Source organism: Acomys minous, assembly GCF_964271855.1.
Source record: "Acomys minous genome assembly, chromosome: 10".
Taxonomy (NCBI): domain Eukaryota; kingdom Metazoa; phylum Chordata; class Mammalia; order Rodentia; family Muridae; genus Acomys; species Acomys minous.
In genome coordinates this window covers 106,134,680-106,152,405 of record NC_140491.1, presented here as the reverse complement: position 1 = coordinate 106,152,405, position 17,726 = coordinate 106,134,680, and the positions used below count along the sequence as shown (strand labels likewise).

General features: G+C 44.3%; 1 protein-coding gene across 1 annotated transcript in view; it reads left to right on the top strand.

The window, feature by feature from the left end:
• Positions 1–966: 966 nt before the first annotated feature.
• The window catches only part of SLC25A12 (solute carrier family 25 member 12), a 100,736-nt gene continuing 83,976 nt past the window's right edge, over positions 967–17,726 (top strand). The window contains exons 1-2 of the mRNA XM_084799459.1: positions 967–1,271; positions 2,236–2,289. Of these exons, the coding sequence (XP_084655585.1) occupies positions 1,260–1,271; positions 2,236–2,289 (66 nt within the window). The 5' untranslated portion in view covers positions 967–1,259. The remainder of the gene's footprint in view (positions 1,272–2,235; positions 2,290–17,726) is intronic.

Below are 17,726 nucleotides of genomic sequence, written 5' to 3'. Positions count from 1 at the left end.
TAATAAATAACTCTTTTTTTAAAAGTCCTTGCAATAAACTGCTTATACACACACTTCATATGTATATGTGTATATTTATATACACACTTTACAAATAGGCCTGTGTCTACCATAAGGAGGATTTTGGTAAATATTTGAGTGATTATCAATATGTGACCTGATAGAATTTTTTTCTCCCTTTTTAGGCCGGGCTGGCTTTGAACTCACAGAGATCTGCCTGTCTCTGCCTCCAGAGTGCTGTAATTAAAGACGTGTGCCGAGGGTGCCATTCTGATCATAGTGCCTCCATTTCCCAGTGCTGAGATTACAGGTGTATGCTACCTACCTTCTACTACTATGCTGAGCTTGAGTTTATATGCTACTTGGGATGGAACCCGGGGTTTCGTGCATGTTAGGCAGGTACTCCACCAACAAAAGCGACTTGCCTGGCCCTCAGATATCTTAATGGCAAGACTCAGTTTTAGAGACTTTTTTTGTTTTTTTTTTTTTTTTGGTTTGTTTTTTTGTTTTTTTGTTTAAGGCAGAGCTGAGGATTCAATGAAGAAGTGTTTTGGGCTTGTGTAAGAGTGTGAGGCAGCATAGTGCCAGCTTCAAGATAAATGAAGTTGTTTTCTATATATGTCGCACAAAGGGTTTGAGTTGTTAAGAAAGTGAAGCGAGTCTATTAATAAACTATTAAAGGTACCCCCAAGGAATGCCAATTTAGGAGCGTATTTCTGAAGTTATGTTTACTTAGGTTTTCTTCTTTAAAACAAAAAACAAAACAAAACAAAAAAAACCTAAGTAGGTAGTTCCTTATCATTTTTCTTGTCAGTATTTGTCACTAGTTGTCATTAACTCATTATTAATGGGACAAGCTTTCAGATGCTTCCAAATCTTGCTCAATTGAGGCCCCAAGTGTTCCTTTAAGCCCCTAGAGGGAACCGACTTTGGCTGAAGCCAGTGCCCAAAGCCACACCCACCGCCAGGCCTTGGGACTTGGGGCTGGCCGGGAGGCGCCTCTGCTCTCGCGGCGCGTCGGCATCCAGTGGCTGGAACTCTGGTGTCCCGGGCGAGAGGTGCGACCGTCCCGCTGGCCCTCAAATGGACCAGGCGAAGCCTCTCGGTGTGCACCGCCGCGCTCTAGCTCATTTGCATATAGACGGGAGCGGCGCCGCGACAGGAGGGAGCGCGGGCGCGGCCCCGGGCCGTGGCGCGCGCGCGCCCTGACAGCTCGGCCTTGCTCGCTCACTCGCTCGTTCCCGGCTTCCCAGCACAGCATGGCGGTCAAGGTGACTCCAACTCTCTGCTGCTGCCTTTATTGCATAAGAGACGTTCCAAGGGCCCCGAGTGCAGCCCCCTGCCTCTTTCCGTTGCTTTCTTTGCCTGGTCCTTAAGCCAGAGCGTCCCGGGGCTCTAGATTGCGGGTGAAGAGCTTTGCGGGGCTTGGACTGGAGCGAAGAGGATGCCCGGCTGGGGGAGGGGAAGGAGGAGGGATCGGGAGTTGGTGGGGCTCGGGAGGACCACCGATGGGAGGAGGAAAAGAGCAGTGTTTTGCCCTAGGTACATGGGATTGCGAGCACAGAGTTGGAGAGCATCGGAGAGGGAGTGAGAGCAAGTGGACAGGAAAGCCGGGGATACCCAGGGCATCCGCTGTGGGGGAGGGGGTGGGTGTTGTCATTATTTGGGGCCTCAGTACAGCGCAGGGCTCTGCTTGACATTTGCGTGACAGGTTGCGGGATGGTCGAAAGTACCCGGTTTTTTTTTGTGGCAGCTCTCAAGGTTTAGGTTGGATGATGAAAGGGTCGCCGAGATGACGATGAGCCGTTACTGCTTTCCACAAGAAAGGCTGCTAGGCCCGGCTATTAATTTGGGTGTTTTATGTCTCCTGTTGCTCCACTCTTGAGGCTCTCGGGATATGCAGCTTGGTGGCTGCTGCTGTATTGCTAGTAGATGTGGCATAAAGTCAACGGTTATATTGCTTGGTTTCCCTTTCCAGTTCAGAGGAAGTACCGTCCGTAGTTGGCTCTGTCTTGGGATACTCACACCCATTTTCCCCAGCGCTTAGCCATAGATCTCCAGTTTGACAGGTGTTATCAGCAATTATGCTTTGGGGTTGTTTTACACTAAATGCCCTTACGAAAGATAAGCACGTTGTTAGCAGATGTAAACTATAATCTAAAGAGATTGTGTGGTTTCTAGCTAAGCATTAACCAGTCGTGTGTCATTCTCCCCGCGCCCCCCCCCCCCCCATAGGTGCATACAACCAAGAGAGGTGATCCTCATGAGCTGAGAAACATATTCCTACAGGTAAGTTAAAGAATTTTACGTGAGGGAAAAAAATGAAAGGAGCAGAATCATCATTGCTTTTCAAGCTCTTAACTTTGAGAAATATTCTACTTCCTTGTACTCTCACAAACATGAGAGGAGGATGTAGTGTGTACTCTTTGTTTTGTTTTTTGGGGACAGGGTTTCTCTGTGTAGCCCTGGCTGTCCTGGAACATGCTCTGAAGACCAGGCTGGCCTCAAACTCAGAGATCTACCTGCCTGTGCTTCTGAGGTCTGTGATTGGCATCATGCCGGGCTGTTTGTACTCGTAGTAACAGCTGATTGAAAGATGTCCTTTATATTTCTAAGAGGCTTTCCTGGAGTTCCTGTTTTCGTTTGCATGACTTTAAGATGATATAAGGTTTTTCCTCCTCATAAGTGTCTATGTCGATTGTTGCACAGATAATAATGTAACTGTTAAAGTTGTGCTTTCCCTTCCACTTACCACACATAGATCTGTGGGGGGGGGGGGAGTGGAGGGAGGGGAGTGGGAGGGGGAGGGGCTGGGTGGTTGATACAAGGCTTTTGCTTTAGATTTTGTTGCAAGGAGGCTGGTGAGATGGCTCAGTGGATAAAGGTGCTTTACCTAGAACCCATATAAAAATGGAAGGAGAGGACTAACTACATAAAGTTGTCCTCTGATAATATATATATTTATATATATGTGTGTGTATATATATATATACTCATGTACACACATAACCACGTGCTCACTTATAACAAATTATTTTTAAAAGTAAGGGAAGAGGCTAGAGAGACAGCTCAGCAGGCAAGAGCACTGCTTGTGATAGAAGACCCGGACTGGATTCCCAGCGCCCATATGGCAGCACTCAGCTGCCTGTAACTCTAATTCTGGGGAATCTGACATCTACTTCTGGCCCCTGAGGGCACCACATGCATGTGGTGCATAGACACACACACAGGCAAAATAAGCGTAGACATTTTCTAAAAAAAAGAAAAATTGTAAGGATTTACCTTATAATACCTCACCTATGTTAAGCTTTAGAGTCAGTGACTTGACTATGCTTAGTTTTTGGTTTTGCTTTCTTAAATTTCTAAAGTATCTTACTAACCGTTGTGTTTTTCTTTGAAGAGCTGTTTTTGAGAATTTTACTTTCTGGGTGTAGGTTCCCTGTAGATAATTAACCTTAGGCAGATTCCTTCTGGGTGTCATTTTCCTCTGGAAAACGAAAGGTGACCTTCAAGGTTCCTTTCGGTTACAAAAGTCTCTGATCCTATATCCGGAACAGATCCTAGCGTCTCCCAATGAGCCTAGGCTGGATGACACTTTTATCTGAGACAGGTAGTTTTCTTAGGCTGCTGGGGAAGAGGCTGCATAGATCACCACACACAATATCATTTATGAAAAAGAGCTGGCAAAGGCAGGGGCATTGCTCAGGGGTAAAGCATCTACCTACTTGTTTCAGGCCCTGAGTTTGAGTGTTAACACCAAAAGAAAACAAAAAAGAACTAGAGAAGTGAGTTTATTTTTAATTTTAATTTTTATTTTTTAGACAAAGGCTCACTGTGTAGTCCAACCTTTCTTTTTCTTTTTCTTTTTTTCTTTCTTTTTTTCCTTTCCTCCTTATTTATTTATTTATTTAAGACAGAGTCTTACTATGTACCTCCAGGCTGGCCTGGAGCTATACCACCAGGCTGAGTCAGACTCCCAGGGACCTGCCAGGAGTACCCTTGAACTTGTTTGATCTTTCTGTCTCAAGCCTCCTGAGTGCTAGAGCTGTGAGTGTGAGGCACCATACTTCTTGGGAGCCTTATGTTTTACAAAGTGTATTAGGAAGGTCCTTTCGGGAAGGAGCCCAACTTTAATAGAGCAGCACCAACTGTGTGTTAAGGCCTTTGCTCCTTGCAAGTTTTCTCTGGGACATACAAAAATACATTAGTATAAGCCCTGTCACATGATTAGAGTTGGTTGAAGAGTTTGGGTAATAGAGATGATTTCATTTTCTAGTTAAGAGTCATAGAAGGAACCAGTTGAGATTCTGTATAAAATAGTGAAAAGAGCCCTGTTCCGGGTACCAGAAACAAGTGTGTCCCCTATCCCTAACTCACTATGTAGATTAGGATGGTTTTGAATTCATAGAGGTCTGCATACCTCTGCCTCCCAAGTGATGCGATTAAAGACATGCATTATCACAGCACATTATTAGTAATTTGTGATACTGGGGAATCAAACCTCCCATACACATTAGGTAAACGTTCTACCACTGAGTCAAACCCTTAGTCTTTTAAACATAATTTTGATGTTGTCTGTATTTTATTTTTATTTTTTTGGTTTTTTGAGACAGGGTTTCTCTGTGTAGCCTTGGCTGTCCTGGACTCACTTTGTAGACCAGGCTGGCCTCACACTCAAAGTGATCCGCCTGCCCCTGCCTCCCAAGTGCTGGGATTAAAGGTGTGAGCCACAAACGCTCGGCTTGTATTTTGTTTTTGTACTGAGAATTTGTGAAGTTTATTGATTTTTATTTAGCAATAAACAAAGTATTGACTCAAGTATTATTATTATTATTATTATTATTATTATTATTATTATTATTATTATTATTATTATATTTGCTAGTCATAATCTTGCTACATAACCCTGGCTGGCCTGGTACTTACGTAGCTCAGGCTAACCTTGAATTCAGTTTCAGTGTTGGGATTCCAAGCAGGAGGGCCTGTACTCAGCTTCAGCATTACTGGTAGGCAAGAAAAAGCAGCATAAAGATACTTACTCCCCAGGAAAGCATAAAGCTGCCTGAAAGACACTGTGTCAAGTTGGAGCAACTTTTTGCTTTGTTTTTTCAATACAGGGTTTCTCTGTGTAACGGCTCTAGCTGTCCTGGAACTTTCTCTGTAGACCAGGCTGGCCTCGAACTCACAGAGATCCTCTTGCCTCTGCCTCCCAAGGGCTGGGATTAAAGGCGTGCGCCACCACCAGCCGACTAGAGCAACTTTTTGTTACCTTCTAGCGTATATTAGGATTTTATTTCTGGTTTGTCTGTTTTAAACTAGTTTCTTAAAACAATGGGTACTTTTATTTTCTTTTTGGGTTTTTTTTTTTTCAAGATAGGTCTTTCTGTGTAGCCTTGGCTGTTCTGGATTCACTTTGTAGACCAGGTTGGCCTGGAACTCACAGAGATCCACCTGCCTCTGCCTCCTGAGTGCTGGGATTAAAAGTGTGCACCACCATGCCCAGCCCAATAGGGTACTTTTATAAAAAGTTTCATTATAGATCCATATGGCCTATTAACATCTTGGATATAACAAACAAAATATACCCTCTAGCTACATTTTAGTATTTAGCATGTTTATCATGTACTTTTTAAAAGAGTACGCTTATGTGTGTGTGCGCGTGTGGGCATGTACAGGCCACAGTCCATGTGTGGAAGTGAGAGGGCAACGTTCAGGACTCAGTTCTTTCCTTTCAGAGTGAGTCCCGGGCATTGAACTCAGGCTATCAGGCTTGTATAATAAGCTCTATTATCTACGGAGCCGTCTTCCCAGCCCTTCGACAATATTTACTAAGTATATTTGTCATGTCCCATGCAGTTGTGTCTCATTTAGTAGTAATCATCAAGTGAAGTAATTTGATACTAATTGAAGCTGAAAATTGGGCCAAGACCGAATGAGGGCAGATGCAGTCCTCTCTGAGGCCTGCTCCCTTCCTAACAGGCTGTGGCCGAGGAAGTCGGGAACCGTGAAGGGGGAAGCATGGCCTCAGGTAGAGCAGGTGCATCAGTTTGTCTAGGACAGAGGCTCACAGAGGACTAATGGCAGCCGCTGCTGATATTTCTCAGTCACTTAGAGTGCGTACTAGGTCAGTGCCCTAAATATGTTGATAATATTTATCCACTATTATGGAGTAGATTTGGTAGGTCTGTTATATAGATTAAAGACTTATTTTCAGTCAGGCGTGGTGGCGCACGCCTTTAACCCCAGCACTTGGGAGGCAGAGGCAGGTGGATCTCTGTGAGTTCGAGGCCAGCCTAGTCTACAAAGTGAGTCCAGGACAGCCAAGGCTACACAGAGAAACCCTGTCTTGAAAAACCAAAAACAAAAACTTGTTTTTATGTCATTGAATTTACAAGTGATAAAAACCACTGTCAAATCAAATGAGTTCTAGAACCCATTCTCTCTCTCTCTCTCTCTCTCTCTCTCTCTCTCTCTCTCTCTCTCTCTCTCTCTTTTTCCTTTAAGAAAAGCAGCTTTATCAGGACGTGGTGGTGCACGTCTTTAATCCCAGGCAGAGGCAGGTGTCTCTGTGAGTTCAAGGCCAGCCTGGTCTACAAAGGAAATGCAGGACAGCCAAAGCTATACAGAGAAACCCTGTCTTGAACTCCCTGCCTGCCCCCCCAAAAGAAAAAGTCAGGTTAACCATACAAGTTTGTATGAGTGCTAGACAAATCCTTGTTAGGAAGCAGGGCAGACACTCAGCAGCCAATTTAGAGCGGACATTCCTAGTTGAAGGGGGAATTGAGCTAGGTAGGGGAAGTGGTGTGGTGAGAGTTTGAAGTAGAGGTTTCATAAAAAGGGTTAATCAGCTTGACTTGGTGGCACACACCAGTAATCTAGAGTTCGAGGCCAGCCTGGTCTTCAAAGTGAGTCCAGGACAGCCAAGGTTACACAGAGAGACCCTGTCTACTAAAACCAAAACCAAAACCAAAATCAAAACCAAAACCAAAACCAAAACCAAACCAAACAAAAAGGACAAGTCAAAGGTTAAAATATCTCTCCTTCCATTAGTGTAATCTGGTTTGAGGAAGATCTTGATGTAAATTTGAGTTCAGTATCATTTGAATGTTCTCTTTGAAAGTCTGTAGAGGGCTGAGGAAATGGGTAAGTGGGTAAAGGCTTGCCACACAAGGGTGAGGACCAGAGATGCCTAGAGCCCACATAAAAGCCAAGCAGGTATGGCAGCTACATCCTGTAGTAATCCATTTACTGAGGCAGTAGAGTCGGGGTTCATCAAGGAGCCTTATTTCAAAACTACAGAGCAGTGGTAACAGAAACCCAATGTTAACTCGGGGCCTACACATCCACATACAAGCAAACACATCTGCGTGGGTACTACCCATGCACACATACATACCCGGAATTTTTTGTTTTGTTTTACACAGGGTTTCTTTATGTAGTCTTGGCTGTCCTGGCTCTCTCTCTGTAGACCAGGTTGGCCTCGAACTCACAGAGATCTGCCTGCCTCTTCCACTGCTTCCCAAGTGGGCGAATCAAAGGTATGAGCCACCACACCACAGCTGAGAAATATTTAATTTTGAACTTTAGGGCACAATGGAGAGTCGAGTAGAGCAATATACACCCATACTTTGGTACTCAGGAGGCTGAGGCCCACCAGTTCCAGGCCAGCCTGAACTACATGGAAAAAAAAAAAACTTTGTCTCAATAAACCCCTTAAAACAACAACAAAATAGGCTACACACACACACACACACACACACACACACACACCCAAGCCAAAACAACAACAACAAAAAACCCAACAATGAAACAAATCGGAGAGATGGCTTGGTGGGTAAGAGCACTTTCCGCTCTTGCAGAGGATCCGTGTTCAGTTCTCACATTAGGCAGCTTACAACCACAGGTAACTCCAGCTCCAGGAAATAGGAGACCTCTGGCTTCTGTGAATAACCTCACGTCCTTGCACCTGCACGAACTTTCACCTGCATGTCCTTGCACCTGCAGGTGTACCATGTACTCAGGCCCATACACATAATTTGTTTGTTTTCACTTTCCAAGACAGGGTTTCTCTATGTAATAAGCCCTGGCTGTCCTGGAACTCTCTTTGTAGACCAAGCTGGCCTCTAACTCACAGAGATCTGCCTGCCTCTGCCTCCTGAATGCTGAGACTAAAGGCATACGCCGCCATACCCAGCTCTAACACAAATCTTTAAGCAACAACAAAATCATTTGTCATACAAGACAATAAAAAGAAAATTCCTTTTTGAAAGTGCAGGCACATCTGTGTGTAGTGGAGTCATGTGTGGAATTCATGAAGGGCTTCAAAAAGAGAAACATCAACTCAAGTATAGGGAAATATTCCTTTTCTTTCCATGTGTTATTTATTTATTTTTTAAAGTTTTATTTATTATATATAATGTTCTGTCTGCATGTACACCTACATGCTAGAAGAGGGCACCAGATCTCATTATAGATGGTTATGAGCCACTATGTGGTTGCTGGGAATTGAACTCAGGACCTTTGGAAGAGCAGCCAGTGCTCTTAATCTCTGAGCCATCTCTCTGAGCTCAGATGTTAAAGGCTAGGCTTACAACAAAAAAATATTTGGTTTTTTGAGACAGGATTTTTCTGTATAGCCCTGGCTGTCTTGGAACTCACTCTGTAGACTAGCCTAGACTTAGAGATCTGTCTGCCTCTGCCTCCCGAGGGCTGGGATAAAAGGTGTGCATCACCATGCCAGGCTTCCTGTGGTCTTTAGGACTTCTCAAAGTTTGATGAGTTTTTGTTTGTTTGTTTGTTTCCTTTTTCTTTCCCTCCTCCTCCTCCTCCTCCTCCTCCTCCTCCTCCTCCTCCTCCTTCTTTGGAGATAGGCTTTCATAAATCCCAGGCTAGCTTCCAGTTCACTGAGTAGCTGAGAATAACATTGAATATCTCATCTTCCTGCCTCTAACTCCCCAAATGCTGGGATTTATGGGTGTGTACCACCATTCAGGGGTGATGTGGTGCAGGGTTCAAAACCAGGCTTTTATGGTAGGCGAGCATTCTGTTAACTGAGCTACATCTCTAACCTGTGTGTTTTCTGTTAGCTAGCCCCAGCTATATGGGTCTGGAGAGATGGCTCGGCAATTTTGAATGCTTGGTCCTCTTAGAGAGGGCTTACAGTTGATTCCCAGCATGCACATAGTACCTCACAGACATTGATAACTTCAGTTCCAGGGTACCCAACAGCATGCATGAGGTACACATACATACATGCAGGGAAAATATCCACATCCATAAAGTAAATAAATAAATCTAAAAAAACAAAATAAAATAAATGATATTCTCTAGGATTCTGCCTTTCTGAGCCTAGGAAAATGGATCTCCCAGCAGATGGATTCTTAGTTGTTCAACTGCGCTGTGATTTTACAGCCGGTTCTCAAGCTAAGATCTTACTGTTGCCCCCTTATCACTGTTATTTCTTGAGTTTTCTCTTTCTTCCTATACCTTTCTCTCCCACACACTATCATCAGCCCAGTTCTTCTACATCAGAAGGGTGCATTAGTGAACAGGCACAGTAGAAGTAAGAAGAGGCAGGTGAGCTGGGGACAGCAAGGATGCAACAGGCTGTTGTTACAAATCTGACAAATGTCCCAAAGAGGAGCTGGCCTTCTCAGTGCTTTGTGGCAAAGTAGACTTGCAACAGATTTTTACATTTTTTGTTTTGTTTTGTTTTGTTTTGTTTTGTTTGAGACAGAGTTTCTCTGTGTAGCCTTGGCTGTCCTGGACTCCCTTTGTAGACCAGGCTGGCCTCGAACTCACAGCCGACCCGCCTGCCTCTGCCTCCCGAGTGCTAGGATTAAAAGTGTGTGCCACCAGCGCCCGGCTAGATTTTTACAGTTTTAAAAAGATCTCTAAATTCTTTTTGAGGTGGTAGACTTTCTGTGTTCATTTATTGGTTCAGTGTATGCTGGGAGCAACACACATTGAGATTATACAACACACATTGAGACTATACAACACACATTGAGACTATACAACACACATTGAGACTATACAACACACACTGAGACTATACAACACACATTGAGACTATACAACACACACTGAGACTATACAACACACATTGAGACTATATAACACACAACTATGTATGTTGGGCCAAAGTTTGCTGTCGTATAGAGTTCAAATATTATTTTGATTCCTATTCTTCATTAGCACCAATGGACAAAGAAGGTCACATAACACATGAAAGTGCGCTTTTTGGTCTTACATGTTATTTATTTTATTTACTTGTTTATTTATTGGTTTGTTTGTGCATTGAACCCCAGATCTTGCTTATACTGGGCAAGTGCTGTACCATCCAACCTCATGCCTAGCCCTGTCTTGTTATTTTTAGATTGAAGAATAAATGGAAGGTGGCGATAACGTAAGGCAAAAATGAGTTTCTTGGGGTTTTGAAATGGCATAAATGTTTACGGGAAAGAAACTTTGGCTCACTAAGTATTTGCTAACGTACTATAGCGTTTGTTTATTTTTGGGAGGGAGGCTGAGAAGGGACGTGGGCGTGGGTTGTCAGGTGTGGAAGGTGCATCACGATAGCGTTACAAGGGAGACTTTAAGGTGTTGGGGACGTAGCAGCCAGCGAAGTGCTTGCCACACAAACATCAAGACCTGAGTTTGGATCCCCAGCATCTAGGATGGACCCAGACATTAAAAAAAAAAGCTCACACACAAAAAAGATCACTACAGGGATGGCAAGTACAACGAGGAAGTAAAAGGAGGGATGAAGCCAGGAGCTGGTGGCGCACACCTTTAATCCCAGCACTTGTGGGGGGTGGGGGTGGGGCAGAGGCAGAGGGCTCTCTGAGTTCGAGAGTTCGAGGCCAGCCTGGTCTACAACACTAGTCCCGGACAGCCAGGGCTACACAGAGAAACCCTGTCTCGAAACCCCACCCCCGACACACACACAAAGAAAAAGGATGATGGAAGTACCACCATTTTTCACTATTTTCAAGAGGTCAGTGAAGGCTCCCAACAGTGTGTTGGTGTTAAGAACTGAGCGGAAATTCAAGGTGACATGGTGGAGAGCGTTCCTAGTGCATGGACGTGCACACCTGTGTGGCTAGGGTGTGTGAAATGGTTCACTATGTTCAACAGCTAGGAAGGAAGCCAGTGGGCCTGAAGCATCCCTGAGTGAGGAGGCCAGTGAGAGATGAGGCTGAAGGAGCCAAGTCCAGCAGGCCTTTGTGTTTTGGCCATGCAGAATAATTTAGAGTTTTGTTTTGTTTTTTTAGCAGCAAAATAGAAATGTTGCAGCCTTTTTTCCCCCTCTTTCACTTTGGAATATTTAAAATTATAATTTCAACAGATCATACTAAGCAGATCACGTTGATAGGTAAACTGGTTTTTCTACGTTTGCGCTTCCTTGTGGATGGCTGCTTTGAGCAGAATCTTGATTCTCTGAGTCCAGTTTCCTTCTGTCTGTCAGCAGTGCTCTTACAACTGCTTGAACAGGATACAAACGTGCAGGAATCCAGTGGAAGCTAACGTAGGCTTCGTAGGCTGCATGGTTTGCTTTGCTCTTTAACGTCTTGTGTGTTTGTTTGGTTTGGACTTGTTCTGTTTGTAGAGACTCACCGGTCTTGAACTAGGAATCCTCCTTTCTCACACTCCAATGTGTTGGGCTACAGGCACTGACCACCACGCCTGGCTTCCAACATGGGTTCGAATCCTCATTTGACCCTTTGTAAATGTGCCTTAGGTGTTTGTGTTGCCTTTGGAGTCTATTTTCTGTCTGAGGGCTGTTACACTCAGTACAGGCAGGTGCTGTAAAGAGTAATTGAGGTGATTGCTAAAGACTGCCTGATTCACTAAGAACAAATCAAGCCTTAGTGCCTTGTTCCAGCTCTGCATAGACAGCAAGACGCCCTTCCCCCTTGAATACTATCTTAAGTCCTCCGTCTGGATAACTGTGCTGAAACTAATAAAGTGACTCAGCTGTTAACATGTGTTTGTCGTTGTACTGGCTGGTTTTGTGTCAACTTGACACACGCTGGAGTCGTCAGAGAGACAGGAACCTCAGCTGAGGAAGGCCTCTGTAAGATCCAGCTGTAGGAGCCAGATGTGGTGGCGCACGCCTTTAATCCCAGTTTTCTGGAGGCAGAGGTAGGAGGATCGCTATGAGTTCGAGGCCAGCCTCGTCTACAAAGCAAGTCCAGGACAACCAAGGCTACACAGAGAAACCCTGTTTGGGAAAACAAAACAAAACAAAACAAAATAAAAACAAAACAAAAGATCTAGCTGTAGGGCATTTTCTCAATTAGCGGTCAAAGGGGGAGGGTCCAGCCCATTGTAGGAGGTGATATCCCTGGGCTGATGGTCCTGGGTTCTCTAAGAAAGCAGGCTAAGCAAGCCAGTAAGCAGTGCCCCTCCATGGCCTCTGCATCAGCTCCTGCCTCAAGGTTCCTGCCTTGTTTGAGTTCCAGTCCTGGCTTCCTTCAGTGATGGACTATGATCTGGAGGCGTAAATCAAATAAACCCTTGCCTCCCCAACTTGCTTTTTGGTCATGAGGTTTTCATTATCACAATAGAAACCCCAGCTAAGACAATCATCCTGTGTGAGTAATCAGGTCCACTCTTAAGACATGCATCCAAATGTCTTCACGAGGCCCTGAGCGCAGATGTATCAACCTCAGTGGTAATTCCCCTCGACAGTTCTGAGACGATTTATGGTCACGGTCTGAGGCGGGGAGATCTGAGTCTGTGGTAGGCAGCAGCTGTTTCCTCCTGAACTATCAGTTACTTAGTCAGACCCAAAAAGCAATAATGGCTTAATTATAAACCGTTAGTTAGTTCAGAGTCACTGTTACTTTCTGCTTAAAAAAAAAAAATCTTTTTGTTGGGGCTAGAGAGGTGGCTCTGTGGTTAAGTGCACTTACTGCTGCTGTGTAGGGAATGAGTTTGTTTCCCAAGCACCTGTTGGGTGGTTCGAACCCACAGGAGCACACACTCACCCACCCAAATAAAAATAAAACTTATAGCTAGGTAATGTTGGATCACATCTTTAACCTCAGCACTTGGAAGGCAGAGAGAGGCAGGTGGATCTCCATGAGTTTGAGGCCAGTCTGGTCTGTGGAGTGACTTCCAGGACAGCCAAGGTTATACAGAGAAGCCCTGTTTTGAAAAAACAAAACAAAACAAAGTGAGATCTATTTAAGATCTGTGGCAGAATGTGGGTCTTAAATCAAACCTTAACAACGTCAAGGTACTCTATCTCCCTAGGAACTGTACCTTAATTGGATATGCAAAGAGACACAATTCATCCAGGCTTATAAACATATAGTCTCCTTGAATGTGCCCATGGTTACTTAGTACTAGAGATTGGAATATTTATTTAAAGAACAATACAAATTAATTATTCAACTTAATCTCCCCTGGGAAGCTTCCTGGTTCCAGTTATTGGATTCTCTGAGGTCATTATTTTATTTCCAAGGTTTCTGCTCATTTTGAAGAGAAAATCATTTTTGGAAGTGTTAGCACGAGTCGATTTCAGTACTTACAAGGCTCATCTGTGAGGAATCGCCTCGTCCCACCTCACAGTAGGACTAGCTATAATAGACAAAGAAAACATGCATGTATTTTAGCTCTACAACCTTTTAAAGCATTAATCTAATTTTTCATTGTGGCGTTGTCTCTCCCCGTCCGCCTTCACATGGGTTCTGGGATTTGAACTCAGGCCATTAGGCTTACATCGTCAGGTGGTAAGCTCCTTTCCCCGTTGAGCCATCTTGCAAGCCCAATTTTGAAATCTTCTTGTCTATTTTTTTTTCCTGGTTTTTCAAGACAGGGTCTCTCTGTGTAGCCTTGGCTGTCCTGGACTCTGTAGACCAGGCTGGCCTCGAACTCACAGAGCTCCACCTGCCTCTGCCTCCCCAGTGCTGGGAGTAAAGATGTGCGCCACCACGCCCGGCTACTCACTGAATTTTTGTTTAAAAGTATTTTAACTTAATGAAACCTTAATGACGTTCTTAAAATTAAAAAAGCCAATTTGGCCCTTTTGTTTGTTTTTGAGACAAGATGTGTTGATCTGGCTTTCCTGGAACTTAGTCAAGTTCTGTAGTCAAGGCTGGGCCCAAACTTTGTAAACTTCCGTTCTTCGGAGAGCTAGGTTTACAGCCCTCCCACAGTGAATCCATATTAGGTTAATCCCACATCCCGCTGTTGTTCAAAGTGTGTGTGTCAGGTGTGTTGTGGTCTTTGCTCCTCGTGCAGACTAAGTGTGCAGTGAAAGGGCGTGAATTCCTGACTAAATTTGGCTTCTGTGGGAAACACGGGCCTTAAGGGTGGCCGGAGGATTGGTTTCCTGCTCTAAGCTCTTGTGCCAGTACGGAATGTCCTCCTCGCCTGTCCACGCAGCGCGTTTTTCCACACAGCAATGCTCTGTGTGATAGTTAGCTCCAGTTACCAAACTCAGTGACTGTCATCTCTGGCGACAGTGAAACCGGGAGGATGTTAAGATCTGAAATGTTAGTTCATCGCAGGTGGCGTGGTAGTGGAGAAACTGCGCACACTACAGCTGCGTGTCCAATATGCAGAGAGAGCTGCTTAGAGGCAGCGCAGCTGACTTGCTGGCAGGCAGACACCGCCCCCACCCCCCTCACCCCCTCACCCCCTCACCCCCTCACCCCCTCACCCCCTCACCCCCCCCCTCACCCGCTCACCCCCCACCCCACCCCCACCCCCCCCTCACCCTCTCACCCTCTCACTCCCCCGGGCAGCCTCGGCTTGGAGAGAGGCGAAAAACAGAAACTCCTTCATGATTGGGAAAGGCAGGGAAGTTCAGTAAGGAGGGAAGTACTGCTGTCCCGTTCCTGTTTCCAAACATTACTCTTGTCTTTTAGAATATAAGTTGTTTATTTTAAGGTGCATTGGTGTTCTGCCTGCATGTATGTCTGTGAGAGGGTGTCAGACCCCCTGGACCTGGAGTTACAGACAGTAGTGAGCTGCCATGTGGGTGCTGGGAATTGAACCCAGGTCCTCTGGATGAGCAGCCAGTGCTCCTAACCGCTGTGCCATCTCTCCAGCCCCCTGATTTTGTTTGTTTGTTTCTTTGTTTTGTTTTGTTCATTGTTTTTTGAGATAGGCTCTCTGTGTAGTCCTAGCTGTCCTGGAACTTGCTCTGTAGACCAGGCTGACCTTGAACTCAGAAATCTGCCTGCCTCCCGAATGTTAGGATTTAAAGGTGTGGACCATCACCCCTGGCATCCAAGCATTTTAGAATGTTGATTTCAACACTCGTGTCTTTTTAGCTCCAAGCAGTTTTTTTGGTATTAAAGATCTTTTTTCCTCCCAACAGCAGGCCCAGCTATTTTGCTTGTAAGTAGTCAGGAAACGGAAAGAAGCAGTGTGACATTCGCTTATTTACAGGTGGAGTCTACCGGTGCTGCCAGCTGTAAGTAGTCAGGAAACGGGAAGAAGCAGTGTGACATTCGTTTATTTACAGGTGGAGTCTACCGGTGCTGCCAGGCCATTCTCAAGTGATTCTTCTGTCTTAGCCTCCCACGAAGCTGTAGTGACAGGTGCCATGGTACCCAACTGAGCTGGTTTTTTCCTCCCAAGAGGTCCTCAGTGAGTTACTGGCCTGGGGTTCAGGGCCCCAGTTTCTGACTCTGGTTTTACTGTCCCACAGGCCACCCTTCCTAACACTGTGGTGTGTCTCACTCACCTGCAATGACACCCATCTGTTTAGGCATGAGCTGTCAGGCATAGTGCCCAGCACGGGCTTATGATGAATGTACAATAACACAAAAAGATTTGATTTCCACAGATTTTTGGCTTAAAAAGTAGTTTTTCTAGATATGTGACCTCAGATTTCATAAGCATACTTTTAAAAAAAAGTTTGATCTTGTTACATTATATAATCTCTGAGTTCAAGGCCAGCCAGGTCTACATAGTGAGACCCAGGATAGCCAGAGCTACACAGTGAGACCTTGTCTCAAAAAAACAAAAACAAAAACAAAAAAAAACCGAAAACAAAAAACCAACCAAACATACACACATACATATATATTTGGTTTTCTATTTAAAGTTGTAAGTCACAATGTTACAAATATTTTTTATTTTACATTATTTATATAATTATATTTAATTTATGACTGTGTAATTACATATACATGTCTGTACAGGATTACATGCATGTATATGTAGTTACCAACAGCGGCCAGAAGAGGGCGTCAGACTCACTGGAGCTCAAGTTAGGGGTGGTTCCCACTGCTTGACAAGGTGCTAGAAACTGATCTCTAGAAGGGCCATAAGTGTTCTTAACGTCTCCGTTTTCATTTTTGTAATTTATTTACTTATTTGTTTGTTTGTTTGAGCCAGAGTCTTACTCAGGACCCTACACTGACCTTGAGCTTGCTATTTAACTCAGGCTGGTCTCAGACTTGTGGCAGTGTGTGTGCCTCAGCCTTCCTGAGTGCTAATGTTACAGGCATGAGTCCAGCATTGAAATAAATAAATAGGAGCCGGATGTGGTGGCGCAAGTCTTTAATCCCAGCACTCAGGAGGTAGAAGCAGGCAGATCGCTGTGAGTTCAAGGCCAGCCTGGTCTACAAAGTGAGTCCAGGACAGCCAAGGCTACACAGAGAAACCCTGTCTTGAAAAACCAAAAAAATATAAATAAATAAGTAATAAATATGTGTATGTATGTTTACGTATATATACAGACACACTGATGATTTTGAATCAAAACCACCAATGAATCTATTTTTAAACTTACACCATTCAGGTTAAATTTTATCATTTTTAGTCTTTAAAAAATTCGTTCCAGTTATGAATTTTTGAGATAATCCCTTTTCCTTCCTTAGCAGAAATTTAGAGCTGTGTGAGTGCATAGTAAGCTATAATTAACACGGTTAGCTTGTAAGGTAGATGCCATGTATTTGAAAGGTCACTTAAGGTTAACATTAGCAAATTGCCAGGGAGTTGCTCCTACCCGGTTCACAGCAGTCAGGTGAGGTCTTGATGTATTCATCTTTTGGCTTCAAAAATCCAAACGTTTCTGGGTTACATGATCTTCTCCCCTTCAGCCACAGATAGCTCCGTGTAATTACAACATGCTTTTGTATATACAACCCTGCCGATTTTAATATGTGATTCTGATGACGTGTATGAGGGCTCCAAGCCTTCATAAGGTCTGTTTTGTTTTTCATGCCTCACACAGCCAAGGCCTTCTCGAGCACATGTGAACTATACTGTGGGTAAACGTAAATGTTTCTGAAAGTGTTGGAAGCTGTGTGCCCATTTGCATTCCACACGCTTGAGTTGGGCTGAAAAAATTTAATCTCGAAATTGGATCACTTATTTTTGTCAGCGTCTCCCCGTCAGTGTCTTTCATGTGCCCTTGACTTCTTGCCCAGCAAGGATTTGCAACGGCTTAAGAGACGTTGTTAAAATGGCAGATGATTAACTCTAAAGTTATTTGGCATAAGGGAATAATATTCAAATTTATTTCAAGTTATTTTAGGTTACCCTTTGAAATAATAGGGAAAAATGGGAAAGATGTTCTAAAACTATTAAATGTCTCAGGCTATTAAATCTTTAGCATAATGTTAATTTGAAAGTCTCCAAGCTGGGGGCTGGAGAGATGGCTCAGAGGTTAAGAGCACTGACTGCTCTTCCAAAGGTCATGAGTTCAATTCCCAGTAACCATATGGTGGCTTACAACCATCTCTTCTGGCCTGCAG